Source organism: Alosa pseudoharengus, unplaced genomic scaffold (genome assembly GCF_046254945.1).
Source record: "Alosa pseudoharengus isolate Yale_2024_CS ecotype anadromous, Long Island Sound unplaced genomic scaffold, YU_APseudo_1.1 YU_APseudo_1.1_scf_8, whole genome shotgun sequence".
Taxonomy (NCBI): Eukaryota; Metazoa; Chordata; class Actinopteri; order Clupeiformes; family Clupeidae; genus Alosa; species Alosa pseudoharengus.
Window position 1 is genome coordinate 28,305,065 of NW_027468870.1, and position 14,312 is coordinate 28,319,376.

At 45.3% G+C, this 14,312-nt stretch overlaps 2 protein-coding genes across 3 annotated transcripts in view; both read right to left on the reverse strand.

Moving 5' to 3' along the window:
* Positions 1 to 270: 270 nt before the first annotated feature.
* LOC143111423 (pannexin-3-like) lies at positions 271 to 4,658 on the reverse strand. 2 transcript variants are annotated; one of them, XM_076273661.1, is made up of 5 exons: positions 4,475 to 4,658; positions 2,662 to 2,804; positions 2,063 to 2,277; positions 948 to 1,687; positions 271 to 428 (listed from the first exon to the last, which is right to left on the reverse strand). In XM_076273661.1, exons 1-5 carry the CDS (start codon positions 4,656 to 4,658, stop codon positions 373 to 375), a joined length of 1,338 nt encoding a protein of 445 aa, XP_076129776.1. In that variant the 3' UTR covers positions 271 to 372. The 2 variants fall into 2 exon arrangements, with proteins under 2 accessions (XP_076129776.1, XP_076129775.1); XM_076273660.1 differs by lacking the exon at positions 271 to 428 and having other exon boundaries at positions 856 to 1,687.
* A 3,452-nt stretch (positions 4,659 to 8,110) lies between these two features.
* Positions 8,111 to 14,312, reverse strand: part of LOC143111422 (homeobox protein PKNOX2-like) — a 54,559-nt gene continuing 48,357 nt past the window's right edge. Inside the window, exons 7-11 of the mRNA XM_076273659.1 lie at positions 13,799 to 13,896; positions 12,057 to 12,176; positions 11,411 to 11,487; positions 10,784 to 10,962; positions 8,111 to 9,809 (exon numbers count right to left, since the gene is read on the reverse strand). Of these exons, the coding sequence (XP_076129774.1) occupies positions 9,550 to 9,809; positions 10,784 to 10,962; positions 11,411 to 11,487; positions 12,057 to 12,176; positions 13,799 to 13,896 (734 nt within the window). The 3' untranslated portion in view covers positions 8,111 to 9,549. The remainder of the gene's footprint in view (positions 9,810 to 10,783; positions 10,963 to 11,410; positions 11,488 to 12,056; positions 12,177 to 13,798; positions 13,897 to 14,312) is intronic.

Consider the following 14,312-nt stretch of genomic DNA (forward strand, 5'->3'; position numbering starts at 1 on the left):
AAAGAAAAAATCCAGACTGGTCATGATATAGTGTACAGGTGTATGTCTCAAGATATAGCTCAACATTACCCAGACATTTAATTCTAATGGAGGCTTATGGGAAGACATTTTCAATTTCCAGAAACATTCCCCTGTCTGTCCTCCGGATGAGGTGATTTGGTTCATAACCCAGATATCAGCGAGCGGACCCTGGCACAGACCTGCCCCCCTCCCAACCCCCCCCCCCCCCCCCCAGATCTGGCCCAAGTCTGGTCTGGGTCCGTCCCAGAGTCAGCCCGCTCTCTGGGTAATCTACTCTCTGAGACTCCGCCGAGCCAGCCACTGCGGGCCTCTGAAGTCTCGCACAGTTGGCTCAGTCCATTGGCCGACGCTCTAGGCATATCTAGTCTCCTTCAACTCATGGTAGCCCTGGTGGTTATGATGTGAGTCTGTGAAAGAGAGAGAGGGGGGAGTTAGGGAGGGGCAAGTCTACCGCACTGAATTATTCACTGGTCATTTTTTTTTTTTGGTGGTGGGGGGGTGAAGCCTCTGTTAGAATTAAATTATCCACAACCCATAATGTTCTTTTGGGTTTTGCATAATTTCACATAACCATACCCGTAGACCTGAATTATGAATGCTACACTTCCATGTAACTGTCTCATATTGTTTAACATAACCAAATATGTGGCTTTGTGAATTGAGCAATGTTTTTAAAGGTCCCACAAGTTTAGTAAACTGAATTACTCATTTGGTTATGAGAAAGCCCTCACTCTCAATGGTTTAATCTGACTGGAGTAGCTCTGAGAGTTGGTCTCACATGCTAAACCACTTTGCAATTGAGAAAAAATCTTACCTCCGTGGTGTAAATAACATTTATTTAATAATTTTCTGCACATCCTTGACAATGTACACCAAAATGGCCACTAAAAGAATGCGCTTAAGTGTGTAAATGAGTGTTACACTACCCAGAGTCATGTTATCCTCCACCACAGGGCAATGCTCTGGGTTATTGATGACGTTACCCCGTGCACGGCCCAAGATGGTCATGATGTCCACTAGGTTGTGCTTGCCCTCCTCCCTGGCCTCGCGGTCGGCCTCCTCCAGCTCCTCGGCGGCCTCGGTCAGTTGCTCCACCTCCTCCTCCGTCAGCATGGGCCTGCCGCCGGACGGCCTCACCTGCGGGGGCGCCAACGAGCAGATGGCCCGCAGGCGGCCGTACGAACGCAGGTGCGCCACGTTGGCGCGCAGGAACAGCAGAAGCACGTTGAGGTCGTTGAGTGGGCAGCCCAGCTTGCGTCCCGTGATCAGACTCAGCGCGGGCAGCACCTCGTACAGCGACAGGAAGCCTGTGTCCCAGCAGAACAGCCGGAAGAGGCTGAAAAGGACGATGGGCGCCAGCAGCAGGTAGATGGCGCCATTGGTCACGCTGATCACCTGGAAGACCAGCAGGCCCGTGATCTTGCACTGGACCAGCTCGGGCACCCAGGGCTGGTCGCGCAGCAGCCCCGTGCGCACGAAGCAGCTGAACTCGTCCTGCAGGAAGGCCGACAGGTGGAAGTAGACCAGGTAGAGGCAGGCGGCCGACATGAAGGTCAGCAGCAGGAAGCCGCGCAGGAACAGCATGCTGACCAGGAAGTAGGAGCTGTGCTTGCACTGCATGTAGCGCTCCAGCAGTGGGTACTCGAAGTAGCGCTTCTGCTTGGCCCTGTGGAATTCAACAGGTTCAGCAGATTAACCTGACGTGCTGTGGCAAACATGTTTGTTGGTTAATTGTTGGTAGGTACACGCAGGTTATACAGTATAATGTGGTTAGTCATATGTAACAGTATCAACATGAAGTCACCCTGTAATTAAGGGTACAAAAGCCCCAACGACTGTTTTAATAGTTCAGATTGTACAGGGCAGTGAAGAGGGCAATTCAGTTTTATACTACAAACATTATAAACAATGTCTCAGGGTGCCCGAAGGGTCTTTTAGTTGCTCAATTACTAGCACTACATGAATATAAAACCTGTGCTATATTGACTCTTTACATATTTTGAGTAATGCGTGGGAGAGATCTATACTGTCTTGTCCTGACCTCTCGAGCTCAGACTTGAACTCCAGAGGATCGCTGGCTTTCTCACGCAGGTCCACGATGCTTTGGGCGATGAGGATGGAGCGGTTGTACGACTTGTCCAGCTCGTCGATGATGAAGAGCAGGTCGGAGCCGAGGCTCGGCATGGCCAGGAAGCGCCAGATGAGAGCCGGGAGGTACATCATCATTGCCATAATGAGCAGGGAGTAGGGGAACATCTGGGAGGCACAGACGCATACACACAGACACATACGCAGACAGACACACAGACACAGAGAAACATGGCATTAGTTACTGGCAGGGGTGTTCACAGACCTGGACAGAAAAGAGAAACAGTGTAGGCAATTTCAGACAAAACCCTCAGTGGGAATCCGGGTTTCAGAGAAACATTGTAATCACAGTGTTTACAGCTTGCAGTTAACTGAACACAACATAAACTCTTTCACCACGCATGTGTACACACACACACACACACACACACACACACAAACATACAAACACAGAAACATCTGGAGCTCAGTTTATTATAGCCACTGCCATGTTTGTATGTGTTACATGGCGTTGGAAGGAACTACCAGTTGCCAGTTCTGACCAGCTCTTACTTTATGCACCCACAGAGAGCGCTCTTCGAAGTTTCCGTCCGCGTCAAACTCGTGATGCATGATGGAGTCCCAGCAGTAGGTGTCCACGTATGCCGCCTGTTTGGCTGTGAAGTTGTTGGGTGGGAAACAGCTTATCTGAGGACCTGTAATTAAAAGAAAAAACATTTCCACAAATAATGAGCATACTGAGTTAAGTTATAGACATGAGGATCCCATCGAAACATGGCATAAGCATAAATTAACAGTCTTAAGAACAGGGTGGGGGTGCTATCTTGCTAGGTCAGGTCTGTATTTGGGGATGCAGCTTCGGTCTACCCTTTACAGATGTTAAAACCACAGGGAAAGTGGTCCCACCCTGTTCCTTGGTGTAGCCTACAGCATGACAGTCCTGTTCCCTACCCAAGGGAAGGCCTGTGGATACAGGGTACATGCTATTTATACAAGCTGCAGTATGCCTATCCAGAAATTACACTCAACCTCCAATTTGCTGACCAAAACTAGAATATTCTCCCTCCTTGCTGCTATTATAAATGACTGCAGTGTACACTTTGGTACTAGTTAAAGCAGGGAAAGCATGAAATGTCCATTTTTCTTAAAGTATATGGAAAGCCTGACTGCAGAACAGAAATTGTGTTTTGATTGAGTTTGAGATACACATTGAAGACAAGGGGGAAAAACCTGCTGTGAACATGTATCATTGTGTCCAGACGATTAAGCCGAGGAAAACGCTTGTCATTACACTGATGAGTCGAAAGCAGGATGGATGCTGAAGATGATCAAGAGATGGTGGGAGAGAAAGAGAGACGCAGCAGACAGATGACAAGCCAAACTGGTTTGGAGTCTTCCTCCTCTGCACGCCTTAATTATCTCATCCTCTTATTCAGTTGGTAAGCAGTGGTGGGGAAGATAGAGAGCGAGAGAGAGAGAGAGAGGAAGAGAGGAGGAAGAGAGAGAGAGGAGGATGAGAGGGAGAGAGTGGGGGTGGGTAATTAGAGACCTCCGTCATCATGCTGCATCGTTTTTAATCATCACGCTGCTTATTAGCATCTGCAGGCACTGATTGCAAGCCAGCTCAGAGGGATATGATTGCTGCTAACTCCCTCCCTGTGCAATGGCAACGACCCCCATCTCTGTAATCTTGCACTGTGAGTTTGATCACCACAGATGTGAGATAGAGCCTGGATCTGGGCCGCATCCAGGCCACATCAGAGCCAGAGCTGGACCAGATTCAGCCCCAACCCTCCACCTCTCAGGTGCCCCCAAACATGCAATTTGTGCCCCATAAAGTTTCAAACTATTATGACCATGAGACAATACCTAGCGAGAGCTGGAGAGGAATAATGCTTATGCTTAAGCTGTGCCTGTTCCGGGCCAGAACTGGCCCAGAGTCAGTAACCTCTCTGGTGTGCATCCGATGTGCCTGGAGACCAGGCAGGGATGTCCTTATATAGCCCCAGTGGGATCTTTGGAATTACCAGCAATACTGCTACACTGTCCGGGAGCAGAGGAGAAAAATAACACTGACAAGGATAGCACTGGGGTGGGGGGGGGTGGGGGGGGGTTACCTAGAAATGATGGCAAGTTAGTGTCTTAAAAGAAGCAGGGAGAATGATGCCATGAGACTATTCTATTTGGAAGTTTACCACTTACAGCAGTTCAACTTAATCAGACTCATGACTAACCCATGTTCTAGAAATAGCTCAAGGGTCCAGAATAGCCCTAGAGAATCTGCTACAGGACCAAACTCCTCCTGTGACACGTGTACTGGCCGAGTAGGCTACTGTGCAGGCGTTGGTGAGAGTGGAGCACTGACCGATGGAGATCTCCCTGGCGAAGGCCATGGACACCAGCAGCAGCGGCAGCCCCACGGACACAAACTTGATGAATCGGTCGAGCGGCAGCTCCAGCTCCAGGTGCCGCAGGCGGATGTCACCGCCCGTCTCCCGCACCAGGGCGTCGGACAGCATGGCCTGGGCGGCCGTGTTGGCGATGGACATGGCGATGGATGGCTGGGCTTCTATGCACCACCGGCAGAGAGCAGAGGACACACACACACATACACACACATTAGGGCTTTGCAAGACATAGGTAATTTCTTAAAAAGCATAGCTGTGTGTGTGTGTGTGTGTGTGTGTGTGTGTGTGTGTGTGTGTGTGTGTGTGTGATCAGGACACACACTTTAGTGTAGAAAGCAAAACCAAACTGAATGCATAGTTTATTTGCACAAGCAGAGCTTAGTTTTTGCAAATAAGTATGCTTCCCATCGTCTTTATGAAGGTGAATGTATATAGTATGTTGTGTCTAATGTATTGCTAATAGCTATGGCTGTGCCTGTATAAAAAAAGTGAGTGGCATCACAAGCCCAGGAGAAACATCACCACCAACTTGGACTATGTGGCGACACCAAGCAAGCCACATGATATGCATGAATCAGGCTACACTGTTGTGACCTATATTTCTATTTCCCCAAGCAGAGCCATTTTTTTTACAAATAAATACATTTTACATGATGCATAGACTCCATAATTATTGCTATCATAATTTGATAATGTGTGTGTTTAGTTGTAAGCTGTAAGGCATAGTAATTTCTACAAAATTACATTATATTGTTCCAAGAAAACAGCACTTATTTTAATTGAGATAAAATAGCTTTTTTCTCTCATCATGCCTTGTTATACGAATAATTCCACTGCTGATATCCAAAATTGTGTTTCTAACCCAATCCTTGACACCTGTTATCAAGGCGTATGAATCCAAATGCATCAAGAGAATAATCCTAAAAAATATCCACCATACCTTTAGTGCTCCAGCAGCATTAAACACAAACAGCACGGCCCAAATCAATCCAGCAAAGCCGCGTGATGAAACAAGAAGGGCAGGAAGCTGGCAGGGGCTTTAAATACCTCGGGGAGGACAGGGGAGCAGGGGTGGGCGGCCCTAAAGACGGGCTGCACAGGGCCGAACCAAAGGGTAATTAGAAGGGCCTTCTCTTCTTGCTGGAGCCCAGATGGCTCCACTTGGGGACCTGCAGCAGAGAGAGAGACAGAGAGGTGGTGGTGTGTGTGGTGGGGTGTCTGGGTGGAGAACTTCTGGGAGGAGGACCTCTAGTGTGTGTGCGTGTGTGTGTGCGTGTGTGTGTGTGTGTGCGTGTGTGTGTGTGTGTGTGTGTGTGTGTGTGTGTGTGTGTGTGTGTGTGTGTGTGTGTGTGTGTTCCACCCCATGACTGCCATCCACTTCAATCACTTGGGGCTTTTCTCCACTCTGTCATTTCCTGGTGTATTTATACACACTGACCCTGGCCTAGGCCAGATCTAGTTTGAGAAACACACACAAGTTTCTTTTCGTTTTCTTTCTCTTTCTGTTCTGTTCCCTGCAGTCGTTTCAGCCAGTACTGATGAAGCCCTGAGAGCATCACTAAGAGTGCTGTCTTACAAGCCTCGATCCTGGCACAGTGGGGTTCATGGTGGGCTAACTGGTGGTCTGTCATGGTCCACTAGAACTGGTCCCAGCAGGCAGTGTGCTTTTATGAGGGATACTATCCTCAACGCACATCCTTTCAAAGAGATGTTATTTACAATCACATTCAAATGTAGTCCTTTGACAGATGCTTTTATCCAAAACGACTTACAAATGAGGTAGAGCTCAAGCAAATAGCCCTTCAAAAAGTTGAAAGATCTGTGGTTGGTTTGTAGTACACAATTTGGCAGCCAAGAAATACTGCATTATTTTATTTGAGTTTCAGTGGTGAATGTTCATCTGAATGGAAAATGGATGGCCCAAGTCTAAAGCCTTGAGAATACCGGAGTGAGTGCTGTCTTAACAAGCCTCCTTTCTAACCCGTAAGGTCGGTCTCTGATGGTCTAACTAGAGGCCGGTCATGGCTCAGTAGACCTGGTTTCATAATGCACCATGCTTTTCAGCTTTGGCAGTAGATATTGCCCTTAACTGGAATTCTTTTTTAGAGTGATTTGCATTCCCATTTACATTTTATTATTTTGGCGACGCTTTTAGCCAAAGCAAGTTACAAATGAATCCCAAAAACAAGGAAATCACCCATCAACAGAAAAACACTAAGATAATAATATAATACAGGGCTTGGATCACAATATCAGGTTGTAACCATGGGCCACCATATGACTTTATTTTGGTGCCAGAGCTGAAATTTCATCTGATTTTTTTTAAATTATATTTTTATAGACTCATGAATGATGCACTGACAGGAAAGCACTTTAAACCTGTGACAATGACAATAAAGACTTATTCTATTCTATTCTATTCTAAATGAACAAATGAATGGAAGAGATATGTCTGATAGTAGTACTGCAAACATCGGAGCCTTCCTGGTTGTCTAACTGGTCTTTGACAGTCCACCAAACCTGACCCCATCTGACAGCAAGCACAGTGGATACAGTCCTCAAATTGGATTCTTTTTGAGGACTGTGGCCTTCAAAACTTACGGTCCATATACATTGGTGTCTGTTATCAAAACACCTCGATCAAAACTATCTAGTACCTGTTACTCTAGGACCTTACTGTAGCATCTGTTGCCTAAACCATTTAGCACATGTTATTGTAGGAGCAATAACTACCTCTTACTGAAAACTAAGTCTAAACTAACAGGTGAGCTGTCACTGGTGAGCAGCTTTGAGTTACAGTGAGAAGAAAAGTAACATTTTATACTTGGACTTGATGTGAGTGCGACATTGCAAAGACCAGCCGAAACCTTCCAGTTTTTGCTGTCAGCTAAAGACCACCTGTGATGGCCACTCTGTAATCACAGCTGTGCCAGCCGACCCTGCCTCTCCCCATACCTCCCTCCTAGGAGCACACCACACACAGGGTGTTATTACCCCAGGGGCTGCCAAACAACACTCAGGCAAAGCTAAGAGTCTGGACAGTCTCTGCTGAGGAGAGTTCTGGAGCTCAGGGATTTCTACTGAGCCAGTGAGTTAGTTTGAGGTGATGACATCAAAAATAGAAGCAGTGTTCTTTGAGAATCTGTAACACTGGGAGAGAATAGTGTGGTTACTGGTTAAAGGCCGATGTGGTCACTTGTATTTACCTGTTGGTTAAATGCTGACCCCAACACATGATGAATTTGCTAAAGGTTAGAGTGATCCAGAGGTCTTAGTTGTGTACCAGACTCCACCCAGTTCTCAACACTTGCCCAAAGACAGTTCAGTGCAGACACCACAGTGGAGGCACTAAAATCGTGGAAAAGCAACACCAAGCAAGCCTGATGGGTAAAGATTCCTTATGAGGAAATACATGGACATAAATACAAACAGGGTGTTTTGACATGAAGAATGACATGAGTATTGTGGCCATTAAAATGTACACTTAGGAAAAAGAAAATGGTGTCTAAAGCTAATTTAGGTCAGTGAAAGCAAATGATTGATGATACTCAGTCTTTTGAATTCAAGTCTCATTTTAATTATCAAAAATGGTCTATTTAAACATAAGAGAATATGACAACAATGTGTACAAACAAAATATAAATTCCCCCTTTCCATCACTTGCTCTGGAAGAACCATTTAGAAAAACAATCAAGTAAATAATGAGAAAACATACTTCACAAAGACCGGTTTCAATGAACATTCAAAGACATTTCATGTCTCCATATATGACCTCAGAAAAAAGTGTTCTGTAGATTGCCCGTTATCACAAAAGTTCCACCGTACTTCACAGTTTTTTTTTGTTTGTTTGTTTTGTCTTTTTTATTTTATTTTATTTATTTTAATGTCATTCATTTCACACAGACAGAGTCCTTTCTTCTTGGCAGTGGCCTTCCTTCAAATAGTCCTTATGCCATAGAAATATCCACAGTTCCATTTTGTGGCTTTAGTTGAAAAGGTTTTTTTCTGGGTGTAAGTGTGTGTAAGAGAGGAAAAAAAGAGTGAGAGGGATATACAAAGAGGAAGAGAGTTTCTTTTTCACCCAAGTATACCTTCAGCATGTCTCTTCTTGAACATTCTCACATCTGAATCATCTGTTGACAGACATATGTGTTTGTGCATGTGTGTATGTGCATGTATGTGTGTGCGTGTGTGTGTGTGTGTGTATGTGTGTGTGAGTGTGCGTGAGTGTTTGTGTGTGCGTGTGCGCGCACGCGTTTTGTGTGAGTATGAAGAAGAAGCTGCCAGTGTTTGTCCCCTTTGAAATGAAGGGGTAACGAATAGACAAGCTTTCTTCAATACCACGGAGCAAATATCAAACATACAGAGTTTGTGCTGTTTTGCAGTTTTGCCAGAGTAAGTGTTTTCTTTGATATAACCATGCCTTAAAAAAACAAACAAACAAAACAATTTTGCTTCTGAGTTTTCTTTTTTTCCTTGCATATGGAACATTTAAGAGATGAGTCGTGCTATGAATGTTGACCTGAGAAAACAAGGATACATTTATACAACGTAAGGCCAGACTGATGCATGACTTCAGAGAGCGCTGGCTGGTATGGTATGTTGTGTCTGTGTGTTTTTCATGTGTAAATACAATTCGGTTTTCTCACAAAGTAGTGTCTGGTACTCTCCACTTGTCTTCTCCAGCCCTGTCGCTGTGAGTTTCAGGTTCATAACCCACAAGGCTTAAGCTCCATCTCCATGTATGGCTGCTTTTTCAATTCCAGCCGGGAATTTCTAAACTCACACATAAACGGCCCGTGTGGAAATACACTGGTCTCGTCATGATGAAGGCCTGCCACGGGGAAGAGTTTGTCTTTTTGCGTGTGTTTGTGAGAGAGAGAGTGTGTGTGTGTGTGTGTGTGTGTGTGTGTGTGTGTGTGTGTGTGTGTGTGTGTGGCGATGAGTGTGTGTGTGTGGCAGGGTGTGTGTGTGTGTGTGTGTGTGTGAGTGAGGACTGCCATGTCATTTCCTCTTCCTGTCCCGCCTGTCCTTACTTCAGGCCGTCTGACTGGTCAAGGCCTTGATCTCTTCTCCCCGCGCCGCCCATGTGCCTTCCCTCGTCTCTCTCCTCATCTTCCTCCTCTTCCTCCTCCTCCTCTTCGTCCTCCATGCCTTCCTCGTCCTCGTCCTCCTCATCCTCCTCCTCAGTCCCGTCCATCGACTCGTCCGTCCCCGCCAGCATGGCCTGCTGCATGGCCAGAGTGGCTGAGTCCGAGGAGAGAGGCTGCAGACCGTCCATCACCATGGAGTCTGGACAGAGGACAGACACATTTATGGTTACGTATGTTTATAGTTATGGTCATTCAGCAGACGCTTCTATCTAAAGCAGCATACCTGTACAACATCAGTATAACAATTAGCAATAACAGTAAACAATACACTAACATTGTGAGAGCTTCAATTATAATAAAGCAACCAATTACACCATAATAGCCTAACCAATATTTCTTGATAATAACAATAATAACATTGATATAGTGTCAATAGTCAATAGTGTAATTTCATAATAACAATAGTCATTTCATTTTTTTTGAAAAAAGTTAAATGGACTTCTTAGATTGGGTAGATGATGGTGATGGCATTTAGCCATCACAGCCATAAAGAGGAAGCCATAACAAAACAGTGCCAAGTGAATTGTCGGCAATAAAAGAAGTACACCATTTGATGCTGAACATAATTCACACTGATTGAAAGTCTTAAAAATGAAGGTACAAATTGCAAAACAGTCATAAATTCAATAGACAAGACTGGAACTATATTGACAAAACACAGTCGTACTCAGGGATGTAGTGGTAAAATAAGAGGTGGTAAACTATGAATTCTGTGATCTCGGTGAGGTGGACTGCGCCATGCGGTATCGGATTTTAAAAAAGGCATTCAGAACATGTTTTTATGATGGTGGAGGTTATTGTACAATGTTTGGTATTAATGGTTCCTAGAGTTTTGATGAGTGTGCATATTGGGAATGTGGATAATACAGTGTGATTTTTTAATGTTAAAAGTTGCAATTGGTGAATAAACTCTTTTGAGAGGTGAATAAACTCTATTTCTGACATTTCAGAGGTGGATAAACTGCGTTTACTTGCACTTAGCCTCCACTACATCCCTGGCCGTACTGTAAATAATCTACAAAATGGATGAATGTAAGTAAGGCTTAAAATGTTCAGAGTCTCAGAGTTGATCAGGATTGGGGCAGAACAGAATTATAGAGTATTATGACTTACTGTCTGATCGGTTAGCTCCGAGCGGTCCGTGCGTCTGCAGAACCCCCGCCACAATGGAGTCGGGCCAGAAGCGCTGAGTCGGGCGGTGCTGGGACTTCATCTTCTTGGTCTTGGGCGCAGGGTCCGGGTTGCTGGCGTCCAGCATGGGCTGCAGAATGCGCCGGCGAGCATTTATGAACCTTTCACAGGGTAGGAGACAGAGTTTAACATCAGTGAAGTCAAAAGTGATTCCCTTTGGCTTGGGAGCTTATTTAATCAAAGCTGTCATGTAGGTGCTATTACAACCAGTAGATGGAGCCAAACTGCTGTTTAAACCTCTCAGTCTGAAGACTTTCAGGAAGAGGGTATGAAAAGATATTTAGCTTACACAGATAACTCAAACTTTTACATAACCATATCTTTTTAAGGTCATAATCTTAGTTATGACATTATCAACATTTATCAGTTATCAACATTTTACTAACATGTTTGCGAATGACAACATAGTGGATATTTGTCACCTATAGACAGTATAGAAGCTATAGATGATGTGTAAGAGTTACTGTAAACTGTTATGTTGTTAGAGACACAAATCGAGTCGTCACAAGTGATAAAAACACAAATAATGAATGACGAACTCAGTCTCACCAGTTGTTAACTTGTAATAAGGTGAGATTTGTTTGGGCCGCAATCTGTCTTTTCTCGTCCTCGGTTGGGTATGGGTGCTAGGGACAAAAACAAACAGCACTCAGTTTTTGTGTTAATTCTATGCTATGTTCATTTCTTATAGAAAGTGTGACTATTTGAAAAGGCCACAGTCCTATGAGGGTCGGTGTTTATCTATCTGTAGCTAGTACACAACAACATAGGAAGGATCAGGGCAGTAGGGGGAGTACTGAGATTACTCTATTTCATGGGGAATTCTGCAAGTGCATGAATGAATGAAACCTCCATTGCAAACCCAATAATGAAAAAACCTAAATGAACTATATTGTTGTTGGGTTACAAGGTGATACTATTAATTTCCTGATTTATTATTTAAATTTCTCTAAAATAATTTCATTAAATTTATGATGCCTTTTCATTTGTAGATTTATTAAGCTATATTATAATTTGCTTGTTTTCACACAGCGCTGAGAAAAAAGAAATATGCTTCTCATTGAGGTTTCCTTGGAAATAGAAAGGAAATCTATCTTCCTATTTAGGTTCTTTCTGTTTAATTAAGTGATTCCTCTCTTCCTACAGTACAGAGGCATATCAGAGGCTGAGGAAAACAAAGAAGGCAAGGACCAACCATGAGGTGCTGGAACAGCCAAGAGCGCATGATGTTGGTGGCATGCTTGGGTAAGACCCCCCTCTTGTTTTTCGATTTCTTGTCATCGCCGTCCAAGAGGGAGGACAGGTCCAGATTTACCTTGGAGACAGCAGAGGGAGGGATTATTGTTGCTACGGAAACAAAAGAGTTATCAGTTGCTTTTTCTTTGACAGGGCTCCAAATGGCTTTTGTCACCATGGCAACACAATTTGTGTAATGATACCTATTATAGTTAATAATATATATGGATATGTGTGAATGCACATTAAATTCTTGTTAATAATTTTAGTTAAGCTGAAATGGAATGTCGACTATATGTGTCTGGGTTATTCATACTATATAAACGTTTAACTAAACAGGGGGAAAGAACAATATCTTAGGAACATTATGTTGTGAGTTGTCTTTTCAGTGCAATTCACCGTAGGCTTATTGTAATATTCTTTGTTTAAAATAAATGCCAAAGAAAAAACAAAAACACACCCACAAATAATTTCCATCTATAACTAGAACAAATAATTTCATACCCTGTTTAATAAAGTCACAGAAAGCCAAAGCAGCCTATTGATGTTTTTATTTTTAAATAGGCATCAAACAGAAAACAACTGCCAGCTGCTGGCTTGTCACGTGAATGCATCCTCCAGCCACTGCCCCCCTCCATACGCTCCCCCTTCCTGTACCCAACCCCCCCCCCCCAACCACACACACAGAGAAAGACACACACACACACACACATACGCCTCTGGTGCTGCAGCTGTGTGTGTGTGTGTGTGCGTGCGCGCGCATGTGCATGCATGTGTGCGTGTGTGGAAGTAGGGGATGAATTAATTGGCGGCACCAAGCTGGGGTATCATTACCAGGAGCTTGTCGGGGACGTGGCTGCAGGGCTGCCTACTATTCCCAGCTCACGTGTCGACCAGCACCATAGGGCTGGAACTGGGACCGGGGATGGAGCTGGAGCTAGGGATGGGGATGGGGGGGGTTGGTGCTGGGGATGGGAATGGGGTTATGGGGTTGGGGATGGGGATGGAGGGGTTGGGGATGGGGTTGGGGATGGGGCTGGGATGGGGTTTAGGTTGTGATTGAGGTTGGGGCTGGGATGGGGATGGGGATGGGGATGGGGATGGGGACGGGGATGGGAATGGAGTTGGGGTTGGGGTTGAGGTTGGGGTTGGGGTTGGGGTTGGAGATGGGGATGGGGTTGGGTATGGTGCTGGAGATGAGGATGGTGATTGGGATGAGACTGGGTGGGGACGAGGCTGGGGATGGGGCTGTGGCTCAGAGCCTCCACCTGGGCCTCGGCTGTTTGTCATAACCTCCATAGAGCACTCTCTGCACTCTCTGTACAGCTCTACATGCCAACCTAGCTCTCCCCTGAGTGGAGCCACACCACACCTTCCTATATGGAGGAGGCGGAACAAGGGCGCCCAGCTGTGATGACCCGAATGTGTGTAAGGTGAGATAATGGAACTGCAGGTTCTCATGTAAATGTCACATGGAATGCTTGAAGCCATTTCTGTATGTGTGTATGTGTGTGTGTGTGTGTGTGTGTGTGTGTGTGAGAGAGAGAGAGAGAGAGAGAGAGAGAGAGAGAGAGAGAGAGAGAGAGAGAGAGAGAGAGAGAGAGAGTGTGTACATGTGACTGTGCCCCCAGTGGCTCCCTGCTAAACGGATCTGTGGGGAGAGAGAGCGATCGTGGCACAGGGAGCATTTGGCCTCCTCACCTGGGCGTTCTGAATCTGGATGGTTCCCTGGGGCAACGCCTGGGTTAACACCTGTCCCTGCGATGTCACCATGGCAACAGGCTGATACAGGGTCCCACCTGAGGGAGCAATTTGCAGACACGGATAATCAGAGGGCTGTGATGTTGTGCTGCCCCGGCAACCATCTGATTGGCTAATGCCATCATCTCCGTGAACAAAGGAGGCTAACCAGCATGGAGAAATTACAGCCCTGAAAAAAAAACCACTGCACATTTTTCTGATGTCATCCTACAGTTGCTGAGTGACATTCGAATGAGCTGACGGTCATATTCAAATTTGCAGTGGTCTCTTAATTTTGAGCGTCAACTCATTCAAATGTCACTCGGCAACTGTAGGATGACATCAGAAAAATGTGCAGTGGTCTCTTCATTTTTTCCAGAGCTGTATTTCCGAATAACCACATTTTGGCTTATTTGGATCATTTGAAAGCTGCTTAGGGACTACAACCAATCTTGCATGAGCCAGACTCCACTAT

Coding starts and splice junctions, on each gene's coding strand:
- LOC143111423 (XM_076273660.1), bottom strand. CDS start 4,658: ATGTCCATCGCCAACACGGCCGCCCAGGCCATGCTGTCCGACGCCCTG. Junction 2,805..4,474: donor CGCCAGGGAGATCTCCATCG/GTCAGTGCTCCA, acceptor TTTTAATTACAG/GTCCTCAGATAAGCTGTTTC. Junction 2,278..2,661: donor GCTCTCTGTGGGTGCATAAA/GTAAGAGCTGGT, acceptor TGTGCCTCCCAG/ATGTTCCCCTACTCCCTGCT.